Genomic DNA, 17,381 nt, shown 5'->3' on the forward strand with positions numbered 1-17,381 from the left:
TGTCCCAGTCTGCTTTGTTATAACTGTCACCTATCAATGGCTTTTGTGCCTTGAGCTCACACACAAACACAAAATAAAGCAGTAAGCTTTTTCCCTCTTTTATTTGACAGCCCTTTGTGGATTTAGACACTGCCATTGTGACTCTCCTAAATTTCTTTTCCAAGCTAAAAGTTGCTCACCTACCCTGATCGTGGCTTGGTTACAATACAGGTTTTCGTAATTGTTTGACACTTACAGTGAGTGGTTGTTGAAATGCAGTCTTCTTCCCTCAGAGCACAGTAAATATTTAGAATTGGGTCATTATTTCAGTCTGCACCCGGGACTATGCTTGTATTATTGCAAAGTAAGATAACAGTCCTGTTATTTTGCTGGCATTTACTGAGTTTATGATAAAATCCACTAGTTGTTGTTAAGGAAGGTACAGTTATATTTTTAAACTTAAATGTAGATTAAATTATCTCTACTAATGTAATCAGTTCATAATAATCCATTGTTCTACCCTTCTTGAAAAAATCTTTGTGTTGTCTACTAATAGATGGGCATTATCTGTATCATCTGGAAATGAGAGAAGTGTGGCCTCTGGTGTCTCAGAGTTATGAATAAAGCGTGTTTGCTTATGTCATGTTTAAGGTACGGACGCTGAGCACACTTGGGCTGATTCCAGGCCGTTCGCACTCCTAGTCGCCTGTGGTCTTTCTGAGCACTTCAATTTGCTGCAATTCCAAGAAACTAATATCCTGTTACTTTGCTCTGCCTTGTCCACTAGGATAATATGAGGGACACCGAAGTGTCCTGCTCCACATCTAAACCCATGGAATTCCCCCAAATACTAGTCTAACAGCCTTAGCACAGAAGGAAGGTGCAGTTAGCTTGGTGGGGCTGCTTCTTGGAGAAACCTAGCCGAGGATCCTGCAATGTCTATGTTTTCTTCTTCTCTAGGGGCTCACAATTCTCTGCATAATAAACAAATTAAGACTTTTATAAACAAAATCAAATTTTTATCTTCTTAAAAATCTGTATTTTTAAATTTAAGGGATCTTCTTCTTCTTGTCTGTAGTATTTGGTACCCCAGCCATTTTACTGATCTCCTAGGGCAGTAAGCACTCATGCCCGCGTGAGGGGGAGCTGTTCAGGCCGAAAATTAGTTGTAGTGGGACTGATTGCAAGCTAGATAATGAGGGTCCAAACCAGAGCACAGATCACTTCACCACGTGATAGTCACATACACTTCCAAGGCTGTAATGTAGCGGTTGTGTCTGTAAGTGGCTGCTGGTTGTGTTGGAGATTTTGAAAATTCGAGCAGGAAATCATACATCGACATATAAATTGACTTAAATTTTTTTTAATCAAAATGAAGCCTTTAGTATCAGAAGTGTATAGACTTACAGAATTGATTGTATCCTGAAATTTTGGTTTCAGTAATTTCACATTAAATCATACAAAGTATTGACATTAAATCTTAACTAATCTGTGAAATCGTAAAACACAGCTAAGGGATTTGTTTTGTTCTTTTTGACTCATTCTCCTATCTCCTTTGGGCTGTATCATTAGTAAGACTCCGTCCTTGGGACAGTGAGGTGTGGACTATAACGTCAAGGCTGCGTCTCCCCACGGAACAAGGATTTACAGACCATTTTGTTTTTATTTAGAAGAGCTGTCAGAAGACGACCTGTTGAGTCAGTATTCCCTTTCCTTGACGAAGAAGACCAAGAGAAGTAACTGTGAAGATCCTAAATCCTTGAACACTTCGGAAATGCTCCTGCCCGACCTGACGAATGGAAGTACCGTTAGAAAAGACGGGGGTGCAGCACCTGTGACGAGAAATAAATTTGCGGCGTTTTTACGGAGGAAGAATGAAGACAGTGGAGCCGTTGTGGTCCCAGGGACCAGAAGCAGGTGCGGTTCATCGGCGTGGTGTTGTGTGTGTGTTGTGTCACCTGCTCCGTCGGTCCTGATTCCGGTTGTCTTACAGAAACCCGAATCTGGGTTGTGTGTGTGGAGCCCGGCTCCGGCCGTGTCCTGGTTGTGTCACGTGTCGTCCGAGTCCAGACTGAAATGCACTTCTGGTCTCTTAAACATCTCTTCATACTAAGAGTTAATAAGAATCATAAGATAATAAGAACATAATAAGAATTGTAACTTCTAGTTCACATGAGAAAAACTGTGGTTTTCGAGGGTCCTTTGCTTTTTTGTTTCTACTGGTTTTTTTTTAAAGCTAAAAAACAATTTGCCAGAGTAGTTTTTTGGTTTTTTTTGTTTTGTTTTGTTTTTAAGCTTTATTTATTTTAGAGAGAGAGGGAGAAAATGCGAGTTGCGGGGAAGGGCAGAGGGAGGGGAAAACCAAGCCCCCAGGCAGACCCCCACTGAGCAGGGAGCCTGAGATCATGACTTGGACTGACAGCCAAGAGTCAGGAGGCTCCAGTGATCGAGCCGCCCGGACCCCCCAGCATAGTTCTGCAGATACACTCAAATACAGACGCTGAAGTTCTCATGTTAATTGAGAACCTAATTCTATACTGGGCATTGGCTTACAAAGTGAGAGTATTTGTTGAGAAGCCGATAGTGTGGTTGGAAAGGTCAGGGGGAAAGGACAGGTGTCAGGTGCCACTACAAAGATCGGAGCCTCTACCTTCCCCGTGGGCAGAGGCATGGAGCGTGGGGGCCGCTCCTGTTTCTGCTCTGGCCAGAATGGAAGTCTGCCAAAGGACGCTGACGGAGCCGAAATGGGCGGCCAGTTCATGGAAGGTTTGTAAGCCAGGCCAAAGGACTTGTAGACTTTAGAGGTGAGAGGAGCTGTTTGGAGGGTTTTAATCCGGGGAGGGGTGTGATTCGATTCCTGTCTGTGATAGACTGTTCCAAGTGTGCCGTGAAGGATGGCTTCTAGAAGGCCTAAAGGGGAGCAGGAAGATCGGTTCGGCTGTTCTGTAGTCCCTGTGAGCGGCGATGAGATGTCAGAGTCGGTGTAATGCAGGGCTCAGGAATTGGAACCCTGGCGTTGGACCACCTGGATTTGAGTCCTGTCCTGTTCACTCATGAGATGTTTGACAAGGGCAGGTTAATTTCCTGGTGCTTCAGTTTCCTCTTTTTGTAAAATGGGGCCGACAGTTAGGACAACCTCAGGGCCATCGAAAGGATTACATTTTGACTCTACATAAATGTGCCTAAAACAGTACCTGACGGCTGGTAAACACACAGGGAATAGCTCTTCCTCTGTGGCCGGGATGGGAACCACACCGAGCAGCAGGAAGTTGCAGTGTCAGAAGTTACTTGGGCCTGACCTAGTGGCCATTAGAGAAAGGTGATCAGCCCCCGAACTCCTCCGAAAGACCGAGAATGGATGTGTTCTTCAACCAGGCTGCGGCCAGTCTCATTGTGACGGTGGGAGACGGTTGTGAAGGAATCAACCGTCGGTCATCCCTGAACCTCACTGTAGGTGGCATTTCAGACCCATCTCCCATCGGGCCTTCGCAAGGAAACACTCCCATCCCAGTTAAATGATCATTCTGATTCGGCCTTTTCTAGTCCCTCTCGTTGAAGGTGCTTATTACCAGTGGAATGTTGAAAAAGGAGGCTGCAGTGATGGAGAAGGCGGCTTGATACATGCCAGTTACTGCATTCTGGAAAGTTGGCTTTCCTCCCTTGCAGAAATCCCTGAAACTTGCGTTTCATTTTTCCATGTGGATGAAAATAAAATTTTCCTGTTCTGTCCCTCGATGTCCAGCTCTTCTCTGAGGACAACTGATGAGGGCCATGTTTGCTTATGTCCACATGACTGGCCTGGTCACCACACAAGCTTACTCTGAGCTATCCATGCAAAGCGGCTTGTGTCCACTCTCTACAGTTTAGGTAGATGTGTCACTGATAAATTGTGAAGAGATCCTTGGAGAAATGCATCTCTTCCTCCATCAGTTTCCTGTGATATAATAATTGTAAGTCTTTGATATAGAATGTTTATTTTTTAAGATTTTTACTTATTTATTTTAAAGATTTTATTTATTTATTTGACAGAAAGACACAGTGGCAGAGGGTACACAACGGGGGAGACTAGGAGAGGGAAAGCAGGCCTCCTGCCGAGCAGGGAGCCTGATATGGGGCTCGATCCTAGGATTTTGGGATCATGACCTGAGCTGAAGGGAGATGCCCAACGACTGCGCCACCGAGGCGCCCCAAAGATTTTTATTTATTTAATTGACAGAGACAGCAAGAGAGGGGACACTAGCAGGGGGCAGGGGGAGTGGGAGGGAGAAACAGGCTTCCTGCTGAGCTGGGAGCCTGATGCCGGCCTCGATCTCAGGATCCTGGGATCATGACCTGAGCCAAAGGCAGCTGCTTAATGACTGAGCCTTCTAGGCGCTCCCTGATGTAGAAGTTTCTGACTTGGTGGTATAGCAACATCTGGTAACTAGATAAGATTAAATTAGTTTTTTAGCTAATTTATGAAGTTGTTTAATACACTCTCTTATTCCTCATGGCAAAATTATGAGATATTCAGGGTCAGTATTATTTTCTCTATTTTGGGTTATGACCTTGAGGCTCTGCGAGATTAAACCACTTTCCCCGGGGGGTGTAGTTAGTACCGGCGACAGAGTTTCCTAGTCTTCCTCAGTGAGTTGGGTCAAAAGGAGCAAACAGTCTCGTCAGCCCGGATGTGAATTCTCACTGTGTCACTGAATTAGTTGAGGGGTGTGAATTACCCTGAGCTTCTTTATGAACGATCAGATCTTGGAGGCTCTTCTGGAGACTAGCAGAAATATATCAAGCACCTGACACAGTGCCCCATCCCTAATATATATATATATGCGAGAATTTATCATCACCCACTCTGTAATGTGATTTACATTTAATATTACCTGCCACATTAATGTAATGCAACAGGAGCTATTAAATATGCCAAAGGTTGTCTCCATCCCATCTGCTTTTTTGGAATTCTGCTTTAACTCTTCTTTAGGAAATAGATACTTATCCTAGAACCATGCCGTTTTATCTTTTGAGACCTAGAAATAGAAATATCCATTAAGCAACACTGTAGGCTAATTGGGAAGAAGTAGCCATGATGTGGGAGAGGTTCTGGGTTTTAATTTTTAAATTTCTAGCTGAGTAATTTTATAACATTGGACACTGTCTCTCTAACTTCTCTTACCCATGAAATCCTATCTGGAAGACTGTTTGGATATCGCAGAACTTCTGATTTACTTAAAAATGAATTATGTGTTCAGACCTGGAAGCTTCTGTTTTGTGCTTCGTGTGACTAGCCATGGCCCACTTCCTTCCTGGCCTGTACCCACACCTCAGCTGGGGATTTGATAAAGGATGGAGAGGATTGTTTTCTCTCCAGCATGTAGTAAATATTGTTTATCATTTTGGATTTGAACTAATGCTTATAAGGAGGTAAATTCTCTTTAGGTTTCATATTTGATCATATACTCTGGGAATTTCCTTTTTTTTTTTAAGATTTTATTTCTCAGAAAGGGGGTGCTGAGCACAAATGGGGAGCGGCAGGCAGAGGGAGAAGCAGGCTCCCTTCTGGGCAAGGAGCCAATGCAAGTCTCCATCCCAGGACAGTGAGATCATGACCTGAGCCGAAGGTAGTCGCTTAACTGGCTGCCCACCCAGGCACCCTGAGAATTTACTTTTTAACCTCAGAATTCTCTGAGTACATCTTCTCCATAATGATACTGTTCTTTCTTTTATATTGGAGTGTTTATAAGGTTTTTTTTAAAGCTGCCACACTAAGTAATACCTCTTATTAATACAGAATTGTATGATAGATGTGAAGGTCATAACTCAGTATTTACACTAGCGTAAATTTATGGAGTATTTATTTTAAAAGCTGGTAGAGTACATACCACTACAAGTTCCCAGATGATTTGCTACTAGGAAATAAGCTAAGGTAAAGAATAAGTAGCTAATTTCTTTCATCTTGCTTTTACAAAGTAAGAGACCGTAGTTGTAAATTGTTCCCCTCCGTTGCATATTTCTGTAACTCTTCAAATATTTGACTGCCAGCCACGTGTTAGCCACTAGTGTAGATGCTGTGGATGGTACCTGTCCTCGGGGAGCTGCTAGTCTTTTGGGGAGTTTATTAAATAAAGGTTTGAGGGGAAAGACCGATGTGACAATTAGATATAGAAGAAATATGCAAGTTCCAAATACACATATGTAGAGAGGACGTCTTTTTAGGAAATCCTCTCTACAAATTCATTGTGTAAATAAATTCCTAAATGTGTAAATGTTGGTATAACCGAAATTAAGCTTTCAAGATCTGTTTTGTCTTTATTTATGAATTTATGTTTTTGAGATTTTTCTTAAAGAATCTAGGCCAGTTTTCATTTTCTGAATCTTAATCACCTTTGTGAGAAAGCTCTAAAATATTTATAGGTTCTTTCTGTTGTTTTTTTTTCTGGTAGGTTTTTTTGCAGTTCTCCGGATTCTGTCGACTGTGTATCCGTGGAAGCAAGCAGCGAGTGCCTGGAGGAAAGCGCCGTCCCGGAGGAGGAGGCAGGAAGTGAGTCAGAGCGTGTAGACGGCCCGGCCCTGGCTGGGTCAGACAGAGCCCTTAGCTCAGGTGGTCCGACGGCAGACAGTGGCGCTGGGACGACAGACAGGGAGTCTCAGTCTCCTGAGACCAGCAGGTTCACCAGGACCATTTCACCACCCACTCTGGGGACACTCAGAAATTGTTTCAGTTGGTCTGGAAGTCTTGGGGACTTTTCACGAACTCCAAGCCCCTCTCCAAGCGCAGCGTTGCAGCAGTTCCGGAGGAGGACCGATCCCCCCGCCGCTCCGCCTGGCCAGAGGGAAGTGTCCCCTGGGTTGCAGCTACGGTGCGATGGGTCAGGTGACGAAGCCCTTCCCTTACGGCCCGAGGGGTGCTCTCCACAGTCTCGGGAAAGCGCAGAGTTCTCGCCGCGTGGTGTAAATGCGTCAAAACTTTCTCAGCCTTCTAGTAAGGATTCGGATTCAGAGGTAAGTCACGTTATAAAGCCTTCGTTTTCAAATCCGTGTGTAAGAGAAAGTAGGGTGTTCATCAGATCGTTGGGAAAGTGTTGCCTATGTTTTAGAAATAATTGGCTGTCTAGATTTTTTATACTAGATCTTGCTGGTAGAAAGTTCACGTTCTGTTCAGCTTAAGGCCTTCTCTGGATGTTCATATTTTAAACTCTCGCACGTTTCCTCTCACCCTGCATTTCCGGAGTCAGTGTGTGCTCCGTCGATAGGTTATCTCAAGCTGTGTGCAGTTAAGACGTAAGCACAATGACACGCTATAATAAATTTGGTATTTAATTCCTTAATGTACTCTCAAATTCAGATTAGATTTGAAACCTTATAAGGAAATGGCCTTCTTAATGTGCTGGGGTTCATCTGAAGCCTGAGTATTAGAGATGTGTTTTCATTTACTCTTATTCTTGCACGTTTTTTTCTTATTTAAAAAGTATCTTTTAGTCTGACCTAAATCAAAACTTGAAGTAAGTACCGCTCATAAGCCCCGGGGATGTTCTGTTTTAAAATGATAGTTTCCTTTTCATCTGCGTCCCCTTAGACTTAGCAGTGTACCATACTTCCTTCTGTCCTCACCGGCTCCGATCACCAAGTTGTAAGAACGGTCACAGGCACGGTACTACTTGACAGAGTTTTGAGAATCCCGAACAGGGATGAGTATCTAATAAATCAGGATAGCTTGTGTTTATCAAAAGGAAAATATTTTATTCAAGTTCCCAAAGGAGACGTGAGTTGTATTGGACTCAAACTGAAGAAAAAAGGCTAACTTTAAACCAGTTGTTTCCACTTGGGGAAAGCAGAAATCAGTTAATATTATGGAATCCAAAATCTATTCCATGTGATGTTTGAGTTTTGAAGAGTCGGGGCGGCTTTTGAGACTTGGGCTTTTCTTTCTCCTTTCCCTCACTTTGGCTTCAGTTCAGCCGTACTGGTCCGGAAGCCCCTGTTTCTTTTTCGCATAAGCCCCCATTTTAATACCATCATTTTCATTTTGTGCTTCACACCCATGCGTGGCCCCACAGCAGCTGTGTCTTGAACGTCTTTCCTAAAAACATCCCCAGCTGTTTACGAGAATATTCTCAGCTCTGCTGAGCTCTTTCCGTTTGTTCTTTTTCCTTTTCTCCCCTCTTCCTTCACTTCGTAAGCTTTTCACTGTGTTTTGCCGAGAAACCTTCCCAGCTCACAGGCTACAGGCTGGACTTCCACGTTTCTGACTTCTGGATAATCATTTTTTCTCTCTCTCACCACCAGATGTAGTAAACTGTTAGGATAAATAAGTTGTTAATTCTCAAAGAATTAGAACATTAACAGGTAACATAAAATTATAAAATCTTTCTCTGAGTCAGAAAATCTTTCAGAAAGCCACAATACTATTGGGCTTCATTTTTAACAATAGTTTTTACTGGACGGCTCTGAAGAAAATATTTCTCTAGTGGAGCCTTGCGTTGATAGTTGACTGTGAAAAGCGACAACCGTCGATTCTGTGTGTATTGAGCCCATTGACCCTATTTGAGGTGAATTAATCTTAGGACCCTACTCATGGCCTTTATTTTAAGAAATTTAACATCCTAAACTAACGGGTAGACTACACTTAAAAAGAAGAAAGAAAAAGAAATGATTTATCCCAGAGTCACCACAACTGTTAGCTATGAGCAAGGAATATTGGTTACAAACCAGTTAATGAAGTATTTTTCACTTTGGGGTTACTTTTAAGTGTATAATACTGCAAAGAATCCCAAGATAATTTTTTTTTAAAATCCTCTTGAATACAGAATGTAAAGTCTTCTGAATCTTCCTTCATTGTCCTTTTTTATGTGACTTTTGTGGGAAGCCAGATTATTCTATCTGTAGAAAAGCTCTACATGATGGGATAGCCAGAGGTGAGATCTCAAGGTCACTGGGAAAAGTAACTACATTTGGCACAGTATTACTCTGTTTCTTCAAAACAGATTCCCCCCCCACCTTTTTTTTCTTTAATGTTGAACATGTTACACAATTAAAAGATGTGACCATACTGGCTCAACTTTTTGTCACTAGTAATTTATAAAAATTATCAACCAGGCTTGGGTAAACCAATAACAGTACAGTAGGAGATTTGTCTTACTTGAGTCAGCATTTGGAGAGGCTCCTGAAAGGGTTAGGAAAGCCTTCAAATTTAAACAGAACCTTTATTTTATACAATTTCCTAAAAAGCTAAAAGCATCTTGCTTTAGCTACAGGAAACTTGAGGTAAGCTGGCAAACACCATTTCCACTTAGATTCGTTTTATTTTAATTTACTTCATTTTTTTTTTTAAGATCATTTATTTATTTATTTGACAGAGAGAGAGAGAGAGGGAGATCACAAGTAGGCAGAGAGGCAGGCAGAGAGAGAGGGGGAAGCAGGCTCCCCGCTGAGCAGAGAGCCCGATGCGGGGCTTGATCCCAGGACCCTGAGATCATGACCTGAACTGAAGGCAGAGGCTTAACCCACTGAGCCACCCAGGTGCCCTCATGTACTTAATGTTTTATATTTTTCTGAGAAATTGCATTTTTATTTATACTGATTCTCTTGTTTTACTTGTTTCACGTTTTGTTGAAAATGGGTACATTGTAAAGAATCCACAGTCAAAATCTAATTTTTTTTTTTAATCTGGGGGAATCTAGGAATCTGACTGCAGTATGAAGTCACTCGATAATCAAGGTAATCCGAAATCCAAGCTACGTTTATCTCAGCTTTTGAAAAAAGACACACTTCTAAGAAACAAGGTAAAACAAATACTTAATTATTTTTAAAAATTTTTTTTTTTTTAAAGATTTTTTTATTTTATTTATTTGAGAGAGAGAGACAGTGAGAGAGAGAATGAGCGAGGAGAAGGTCAGAGAGCGAAGCAGACTCCCCATGGAGCTGGGAGCCTGATGTGGGACTCGATCCCGGGACTCCAGGATCACGCCCTGAGCCGGAGGCAGTCGTCCAACCAACTGCGCCACCTAGGCGTCCCAATACTTAATTATTTTTAATCTCAGAAGCAGTGTATGTTTATTACCAGAAACTGAGAAATATCAACAAAATTAAAAACTAAAATGCCTACATTTTTATTTACAGGAATAACATCTACTTTCAATCCTGTTAGGGCCATGTTTATGCCTGATTGTAGGTGGTAACGTTGTGAAACCCTTATCTTCTCTTGCAGTATAAAGATCTTTTTTCCATGTGCTTCTGCAGATTACTTCTAATGACTGAGCAATATGCCATTGTATGAATTTAGCAAATTCCCGTACGTTTGTCATTTACCCTAACATGTTTTCCTGTAGCCGACACTACTGCATCCAAGATCTTGTGGCTAAGGATTTGTGTACCATTTTTGATGGTTTCATAGGGATGAATTCCATGGACTGGTATTACGGGTCCATACGATTTAAAGCTTTGATATATGTTGCCAAAAGACCTTTTAGAAACTGTCTATCCAAAAAGCCAGGTTTTTGTTGTTTTTTTAATCAAAAAATATATAAATATTTCCATTGACTGCATAGTGAAAGCTCACAAGTTAAAGCATATTTTATGTGTTATATTAAGTGTTCTTGCCCGTTAATATGAAAATGCTCATTTCTAACTCAAAAATTCACAAGGGATATAAACCATACAAAAGACCAAGTACAAATGGTTGATGAGTATATAAAAGCATGTGTGGCCCCCATAACTAGTCAATTAATGCAAATTAAAATAATGAAGTATAATTTCTTACCTCTCAGGTTTTCAAAAAATATTCTTAATTTTAATTGTACTCATTTTTATGAGTATAAAGTGAGAAAATATTCTCAAATTAATTGTGTATAAATTGCTCTGCCATTTCAGAAAAGCAATTTGAACATGTTTAAATAATTGAACCCAGTCAGTGCATTCTATAACTCGAGTCTAAGGAAATAATGAGAGTTTAAGTACATGAATACTTAATCCTGCATTGGTTACAATAGTAGAAAATTGTGAACAGCCTAAATATCTAAAAATAAGGGAGTGAATTATTAAATACATAATTGGTTTTAGCTCTTGGGTGGTGGGAATACAGGTGAATTTTTTTCTTTGTTTTCTCATACTTTTCCATACAGATTATTTTTCTAATAGATAATAGATAATAGATATTTTTCTAATAGATAATAGAACAGATTATTTTTCTAATAGCATAAGAACATTTTTAAAATTTGAAAAGAGGTCACCACCTCATACTACAAAAATATAAATCCTAAATATATTAAAGATTTAGATGTAGAATATGTAAATATAAGACTCTTTTTTAAATCTTTGAGTATAAAAGGCCTTTTCAGACCTACACTGCCTTGGAAAGGTATCCATATTTTTTCTAAGAGGCAGAACAGGAAGCAGTATGTATGATGTGGTGTTTTTGCTTAAGTATTCACAGTACTCGTGTGCACTGTGTATGTTTATGTAATCATAGTAAGAAGTCGGGGAAGATACCAGAATTACTTGCAGTGACAGGACCGGATAGGTAGAATGTACTTTCCCAAAAGAAGTTATGTCTATGCCTTAAACTGTCATCTCATTATTATTACCATTATTATTATTCTTGCTCTCAGAAGTTTTTGTCAGGGTTTTAACTGTCACTTCTGTTTTGGTGAAAACTCCCCAGATGGACCTTCCCTCATGCCGCCTAATATCCATCTTTAATATCTAAAATGAAACTCACCTTTGTTGTTGCTGTTATACCTCAAACCAGTTCTCAGAACATTTTGTATTTTCATCTGCTACCTAAGATTATATTATTCTCTTTATCATTTAGTTTCAGAATCTTAGGGTCCTTTTTCTCTATGACTGCCAGCTCGATCCTTCTGCATGGGGTAAAGAAAAACACGTCTGTACCTATCTGAATTCTAATGCTTCTGTCTCTGTATTATTTCTCGCTCACTCCTTTCCCCCTCACTAGTACCCAAAGTCAAGATGGCATCTTTGATGTGTGGCTCTTCCTGTTCTTTATCCCTCACCTGGCAATTTCATCAGTTTGAAAGTCTTGTTGTATATGCCTCACCCTTACTATCCTAAAGAACAATAACAAAACATTGAGGGCTCTATATTTCCCACAGGATAAAAATCAACCCTGGGGTAGAGGAAGCGCGATATCGATAGACATCTGTTTGAACAACCTACTAAAAAAAAATTCACTTCTACGTGTGAAAAGGAGAACTGTCCAAGATACATTATTAAGTAGAATCAACACATATTAAGTGATTTTATATATTGTAAATATTGTATATATTATATATTTATAAATTTTATATATTGTTTATTGGTTATTTTTCTATTTTAATGTGGAGAGAGTAATTCGAAATTAACTAAGGATCCTTCCTTGAACAGAACAGTATTAAAAGGGGCATTTACTCTTCAGGTTCCTGGGCTGTATAAATCTAGTTCTATGGATAGTCTTTCTACAACCAAGATCAAGTCTCTGGTTCCTGCCCGAGTCAGTGGGCTCAGCAAGAAGCCATCGAGCATCCAGAAGAGAAATCATCATAATGCTGAAAACAGGCCAGGATTACAGATAAAAATCAATGAGCTCTGGAAAAATTTTGGATTTAAAAAGTGAGTTTCCTTGTTACTTGTTCTAAGGATAAATTATTGTTTTTTTGTAATTTCTTTCATTTTTTCCCAATTCTTTCTGTTTTCATAGGAGTCGATTATGATTTCTCTTATCCTAAAAGAATTATTTTCCTCTATTCTCTTTAGCTGACTCTTTTTAAGTATATTTAACTTCATTGTCTATGCCTTCATTTAGTGAAAAGATGGCAAACTAAAAATCCTCAGTCCTTGATCTGTCTTTGGGGTCTATAGTTAATGACTTTTTCTGGCCTAAGTGTCTTGCCTGCCTTCCTTTTGAGGCTCTCAGGATTGTAATGAGAATAAAGTTGTTTTAGATGTGAGGGTGGGAGGATGCTGTATCATATTTCTTGATTTAAAGCAATATTTTTCCCTAAATCATCACCTTTGAAATGGGGAAAATTACTGAGCATATATGATGATTGTGCCAGATTTCTAATGTTTGGGGCAGACACTGTTTTGAAAGAGCTGACCCTCTGTATATCTGCCTTCCTTGAGCCACACAGCACTTCCTTCTGTTAAATTAGAAAATTAGTCTCAGAGTAGCTACAACTTCTAATTTATTCTCCCGTTCTTCTCCATAGAGCAAATAAATATGCTAAGAATAGAGGAAGGGAAGGTTACATGGGTGGTGGGATTAAACCTTACCTAATAGAAATGTTGTCACAATCAGATAAGATGGTATGAGCAGAAACACTTTGTAGATAAATGCTGGGCACGATTATTTATTTATTTATTTATTTGCGAGAGAGCGAGAGCGTGTGCATGGCAGAAGGCGCAGAGGGAGAAGCAGACTGCCTGCCGGCGGGAAGCCTGATGCAAGGCTCGATCTCAGAACCCTGAGATCATGACCTGAACCAAAGGCAGACTCTTCACCTACTGAGCCACCCAGGCACCCTCTTTGTTCATTGTAGAGAAGCCCTTTGCCAGATACCTAACTTTGAATAACCATGGTTTTTTGTTGTGGGTTTTGTTTTTTTTTTTTCCCCCGAGTGCCTCGTGTTGTGTTTCCCATTTTGTCAGACAGTACTAAGAAGTCAAAAAGTTTGAGGTTTAATTAAAATTAATGATTTTTACTACTTCATCAAGAACTTTTTTTCTTTGTATGTTCGGTTAGCCACTGTTTGATGTAGCGTTCAGAGCTTCGTTAGCGACGGGTAACACCCAGCACTCATGACAGCACGTGCCCCCCCACTACCCATCACCCCGCTCGTTCTTCAGTGGGACTGCAGGTACCTGGAACTGGACAGCACAGCTGCTGCCAGTCTTTCTCTGCGGTTTGGCGTCCTGATCCATGCTGAGTGCCGGTCGCTTTGATTCAGTTTTGCTTTCGGATCATCAGTACTCATGTCGGCACAGTGGAAAAGGCAGATAAAGTCTAAATATTATTATGGAATAGTTTTAATCTTGTAAACTCCTGAAAGGGGGTCTTGGGAGTTTGTAGCGTCCTGTGGGCCACACTTTGAGAGCTGCTACTGAAGAGAAATTGTATTCCTAAATGCCTTTTAGAAAATAAGACTTACTTGGATTTTTGTTGACTGTGTTCTCTTCATAACAGGATGAATTTTTATAGACTTAAGCTCCTTTCAAGGCAAGAAAATAAGTTGGAAGAGGGAGGAGTAAAAGATAGGGCTTAAACCTTCCCTGTGTTTCACTTAGGTTCATGCTTAGCCAGACTTGAGAAGGGTGCGAAGGAGAAAGGAACTTGAGTTTCTTTATTGGAATCATTCTGCCTTAGCCAGAACACATTTAGTAGTGGCCTTGCACCTGCCTTGAAAGGTGATTTAGGGAACAGGAAGGGGAACTAAGAAGGAAAACTCAAATTTTATAGCGATTCTCAGAGGAGACCCTGAATGTGTCATATATTAAATTAAGACAAACTGAAAGGTCTTATGCTCTCCATATACCTTTCTTCGGTCTAGGTAGATTATTCTCTAGTAATTAGTACCCTGAAAACACCAATTCCTGTTATTATATTTTGCAGAGATTCTGAAAAGCTTTCTTCTTGTAAGAAGCCAGATCCCTTGTCGCCAGTCAAAGATAACATCCAGCTAACTCCAGAAGCAGAAGAGGATATATTTAACAAATCTGAATGCCTGCGTGTTCAGAGAGCAATATTCCAATAAACGCAGGCAGCTGGGAGGCTGTTGCCTGCAAGAGAATATCAATTTGAAGTGCTGTTTGGGACTCAGCGATTACCAGACTGAAAGATTAATTTGTAGACATACACCATTTTTTAAATAGAGTACATTTTATATATTAACTATGTAATTATTTCTTTTGTTTAGCTTTTTATATTTTCATAAGAAGCTAAGTAGAGTTGTTTTTTTTTTTTTTGATGGTTTTTGGAAGTTTTGATGTTTGGGGGCAAGTCCTCTGGAATTTATAAAAATCTACTCTAAAGATTTCTGTCACGTTGTCACGTGCAAGGATGGTAAATGAAAAGCCCACAATTCTGTGATCATTTTTATCCTGGAGGGTATCACTGTATTTCTCAAGCTTTAAATTTTACTCCCTGCCTTTCCTGTCTCTTTCAGCATTGAACTGAAAATAAAGTTGCCAGCATGGGAGGGGGTAGCTGAAAGGGTTGAAGATCATTGCCCACCTGGGACAGTGCTCTGTTACCCCTGAAGGTTTGCTTGGGTTATGGATTGACAGTGAAGGAAAACTGCTTTCAATATCCTGTGAAAAGAACTACTTACATTGTTAATATTCTTAAACGTCAAAATAGTCTTGTTTTTCTACTATGTCTTTTTTGAAGTGTGGACTGAAAATCCCTTAACTAGAATCTTACACGTTGATGTAGGATCCTAAAGCATCAGGGTCTGTGATGTGTACACTCTGCAAAGACATAGGCGGGTACCTGGAAAGAGAACCAGCCGTGCAAGTGAATATTGGGGGAAAGTGGGAGGTAAGGAAGGATGGATCTGGCCGGACAGAAAGGTGCGACCTGAGATACGGAGGATAAAGTAAAAGGATCCGGAGTGTTTTAATTTTTAAATAAGACGATAGAGGACTCTTGGATAAAGAACCAAAATGGAACAAAAAACCCAAGTTACAAGAAACAGCATAAAAGTTGTAAAAGAATTAAAAACCAATCTGAAAAAGACCCAAAGAACATAAGCAAATTTGAGCTCTCTATGAATGTTTCCTGTTCTAGAACAAATTAAGAATGTGATTTAAACATTGTCTACAAATGTTTATCTTTTCACCCACTTAAAATGCCACTTAAATGACAGAAAAGGAATAAAACCGTATAAACCCGTAAAGGTTAACAGAGGAAGAGACAGCAGGCAAGGAAGCAGATGGGTAAGTGGTAAGCAGTTTAGCAAAGAAATGATCAATTCTGCAGTGGTAGAAGCCAACAGGAAGCAGACGTTTAGATGGGCTTGGTAAGTGGAGACATGCAGCTTCCCGCAAGCCAGGGGCTCGAGCTGAGTCTGAAAATGGAACTGCTAAAAACCTCCAAAACAGTACGGGAGGAGGGGAAGACGGCAACAAGGCCATAGTTTGCATCTCTGAATCCCCACGTAACAGCAACTGGATAACAAAGTCAAAAACCTGTGACCAGCGCTACCACAAATTTGGGTGACACTTGAATATACGTGGGTGAAGATAAGCCACCGACAACCACAAGTGCACAAGATGGAAAAGCAGCAGGAGGCCACAGGGCATCGGCTGGACCCGGGAACAGACCATTAGAGTAACCCAGCTGGAGCTAGGAAATCTGATTCCCGTGGTGGGTGAGTGCAAGGAGGGTCTGAAGGAACTGGCTGGCCCAGGCCACGTGAGCTGTTGGAACTGATCTGCAGGGTTGGCCAAGGCTTCTGGGATGGGGTCTCCCAGAGAAGAGAAACTGGTGAGGAGGAGACCAAAATCGAGCAGGACAGGGACAAAAGGAGCAGAGGTTGAAATACAAATAGGAAGAACAGGTGACCAAGAAATCTCAGCAAAATACTGTCTTTGGGCGCTAAGAACAAGTGCTGGTTGCGGCCCCTGGGGGCTCAGCAGGTAACAGCTGACTCTTGATTTTCCCTCAGGTCATGATCTCAGGGTCCTGGGATCCGAGCCCCAATCAGCAGGGATCTGCTTGAGATTCTCCCTCTGCCCCTCCCCTCACTCTCTAAATAAATAAAATCTTTTTTTAAAAGATGTTTAAGAATCTCCCATGAACTGTGCTTCCTTCTCAAAGAACACTAATTTTACTTTAAGAAAAAATCTTTTAGATCAATCTCTTAAGATGTTAACTTAAAAAGAGCAGAATAACATCTTTAATAGGTATGAAAATCTACCAGAAAGGCCCACAGAGAAGGTGGAAAAACATTCCATTTGAGAATGTGGTAAAAGTTATTAAAATGATACAGGATAGGAAGGAACTCAACAACTAGGAAAACTTGAATAAGGTAAACTCAGAAGAAGCATTTCAGAAGTGAAAGTAATACCAGAATGAATACAAGCAAATAAATACTATAGATAATGCTTTAAAAGATAGGAGGTAAAAAGTAGAACAAAAGAGGCGGGGAGACAAGATTGTGAAGTAGCAAATATTGAAGATAGGTATAGGAGGTCCAATATACAGATAATAGTCTCTGAAGGGAAAATGATAATTTCAGAAAACATTACTAATTAAATTTTGAAACTTTATTTTCTTAAATTGCACTATTAAAAAAAAACATTTTACTTATTTAGAGAAGAGATCGAGCATAAGCAGGGGAAGGGGCAAAGGGGGAGAGAGGGAAAGAGAATCTCAAACGAACTCGGTGCTGAGTTTGGAGCCTGATGCAGGACTCACAACC

At 40.5% G+C, this 17,381-nt stretch overlaps 1 protein-coding gene across 3 annotated transcripts in view; it reads left to right on the forward strand.

The window, feature by feature from the left end:
* Positions 1–14,862, forward strand: part of EXO1 (exonuclease 1) — a 34,226-nt gene extending 19,364 nt beyond the window's left edge. For 2 of the 3 annotated variants that reach the window (XM_044267024.1, XM_044267025.1), the window contains 5 exons: positions 1,650–1,896; positions 6,408–6,966; positions 9,645–9,746; positions 12,377–12,570; positions 14,570–14,861. In XM_044267024.1, coding sequence (XP_044122959.1) covers positions 1,650–1,896; positions 6,408–6,966; positions 9,645–9,746; positions 12,377–12,570; positions 14,570–14,711 — 1,244 coding nt within the window. In that variant the 3' untranslated portion in view covers positions 14,712–14,861. Of the gene's footprint in view, positions 1–1,649; positions 1,897–6,407; positions 6,967–9,644; positions 9,747–12,376; positions 12,571–14,569 lie in introns of all 3 variants that reach the window. The other variant, XM_044267026.1, reaches the window with a different exon arrangement.
* Positions 14,863–17,381: the final 2,519 nt, after the last annotated feature.

The sequence above is a fragment of the Neovison vison genome, chromosome 10 (genome assembly GCF_020171115.1).
Source record: "Neovison vison isolate M4711 chromosome 10, ASM_NN_V1, whole genome shotgun sequence".
NCBI lineage: Eukaryota > Metazoa > Chordata > Mammalia > Carnivora > Mustelidae > Neogale > Neogale vison.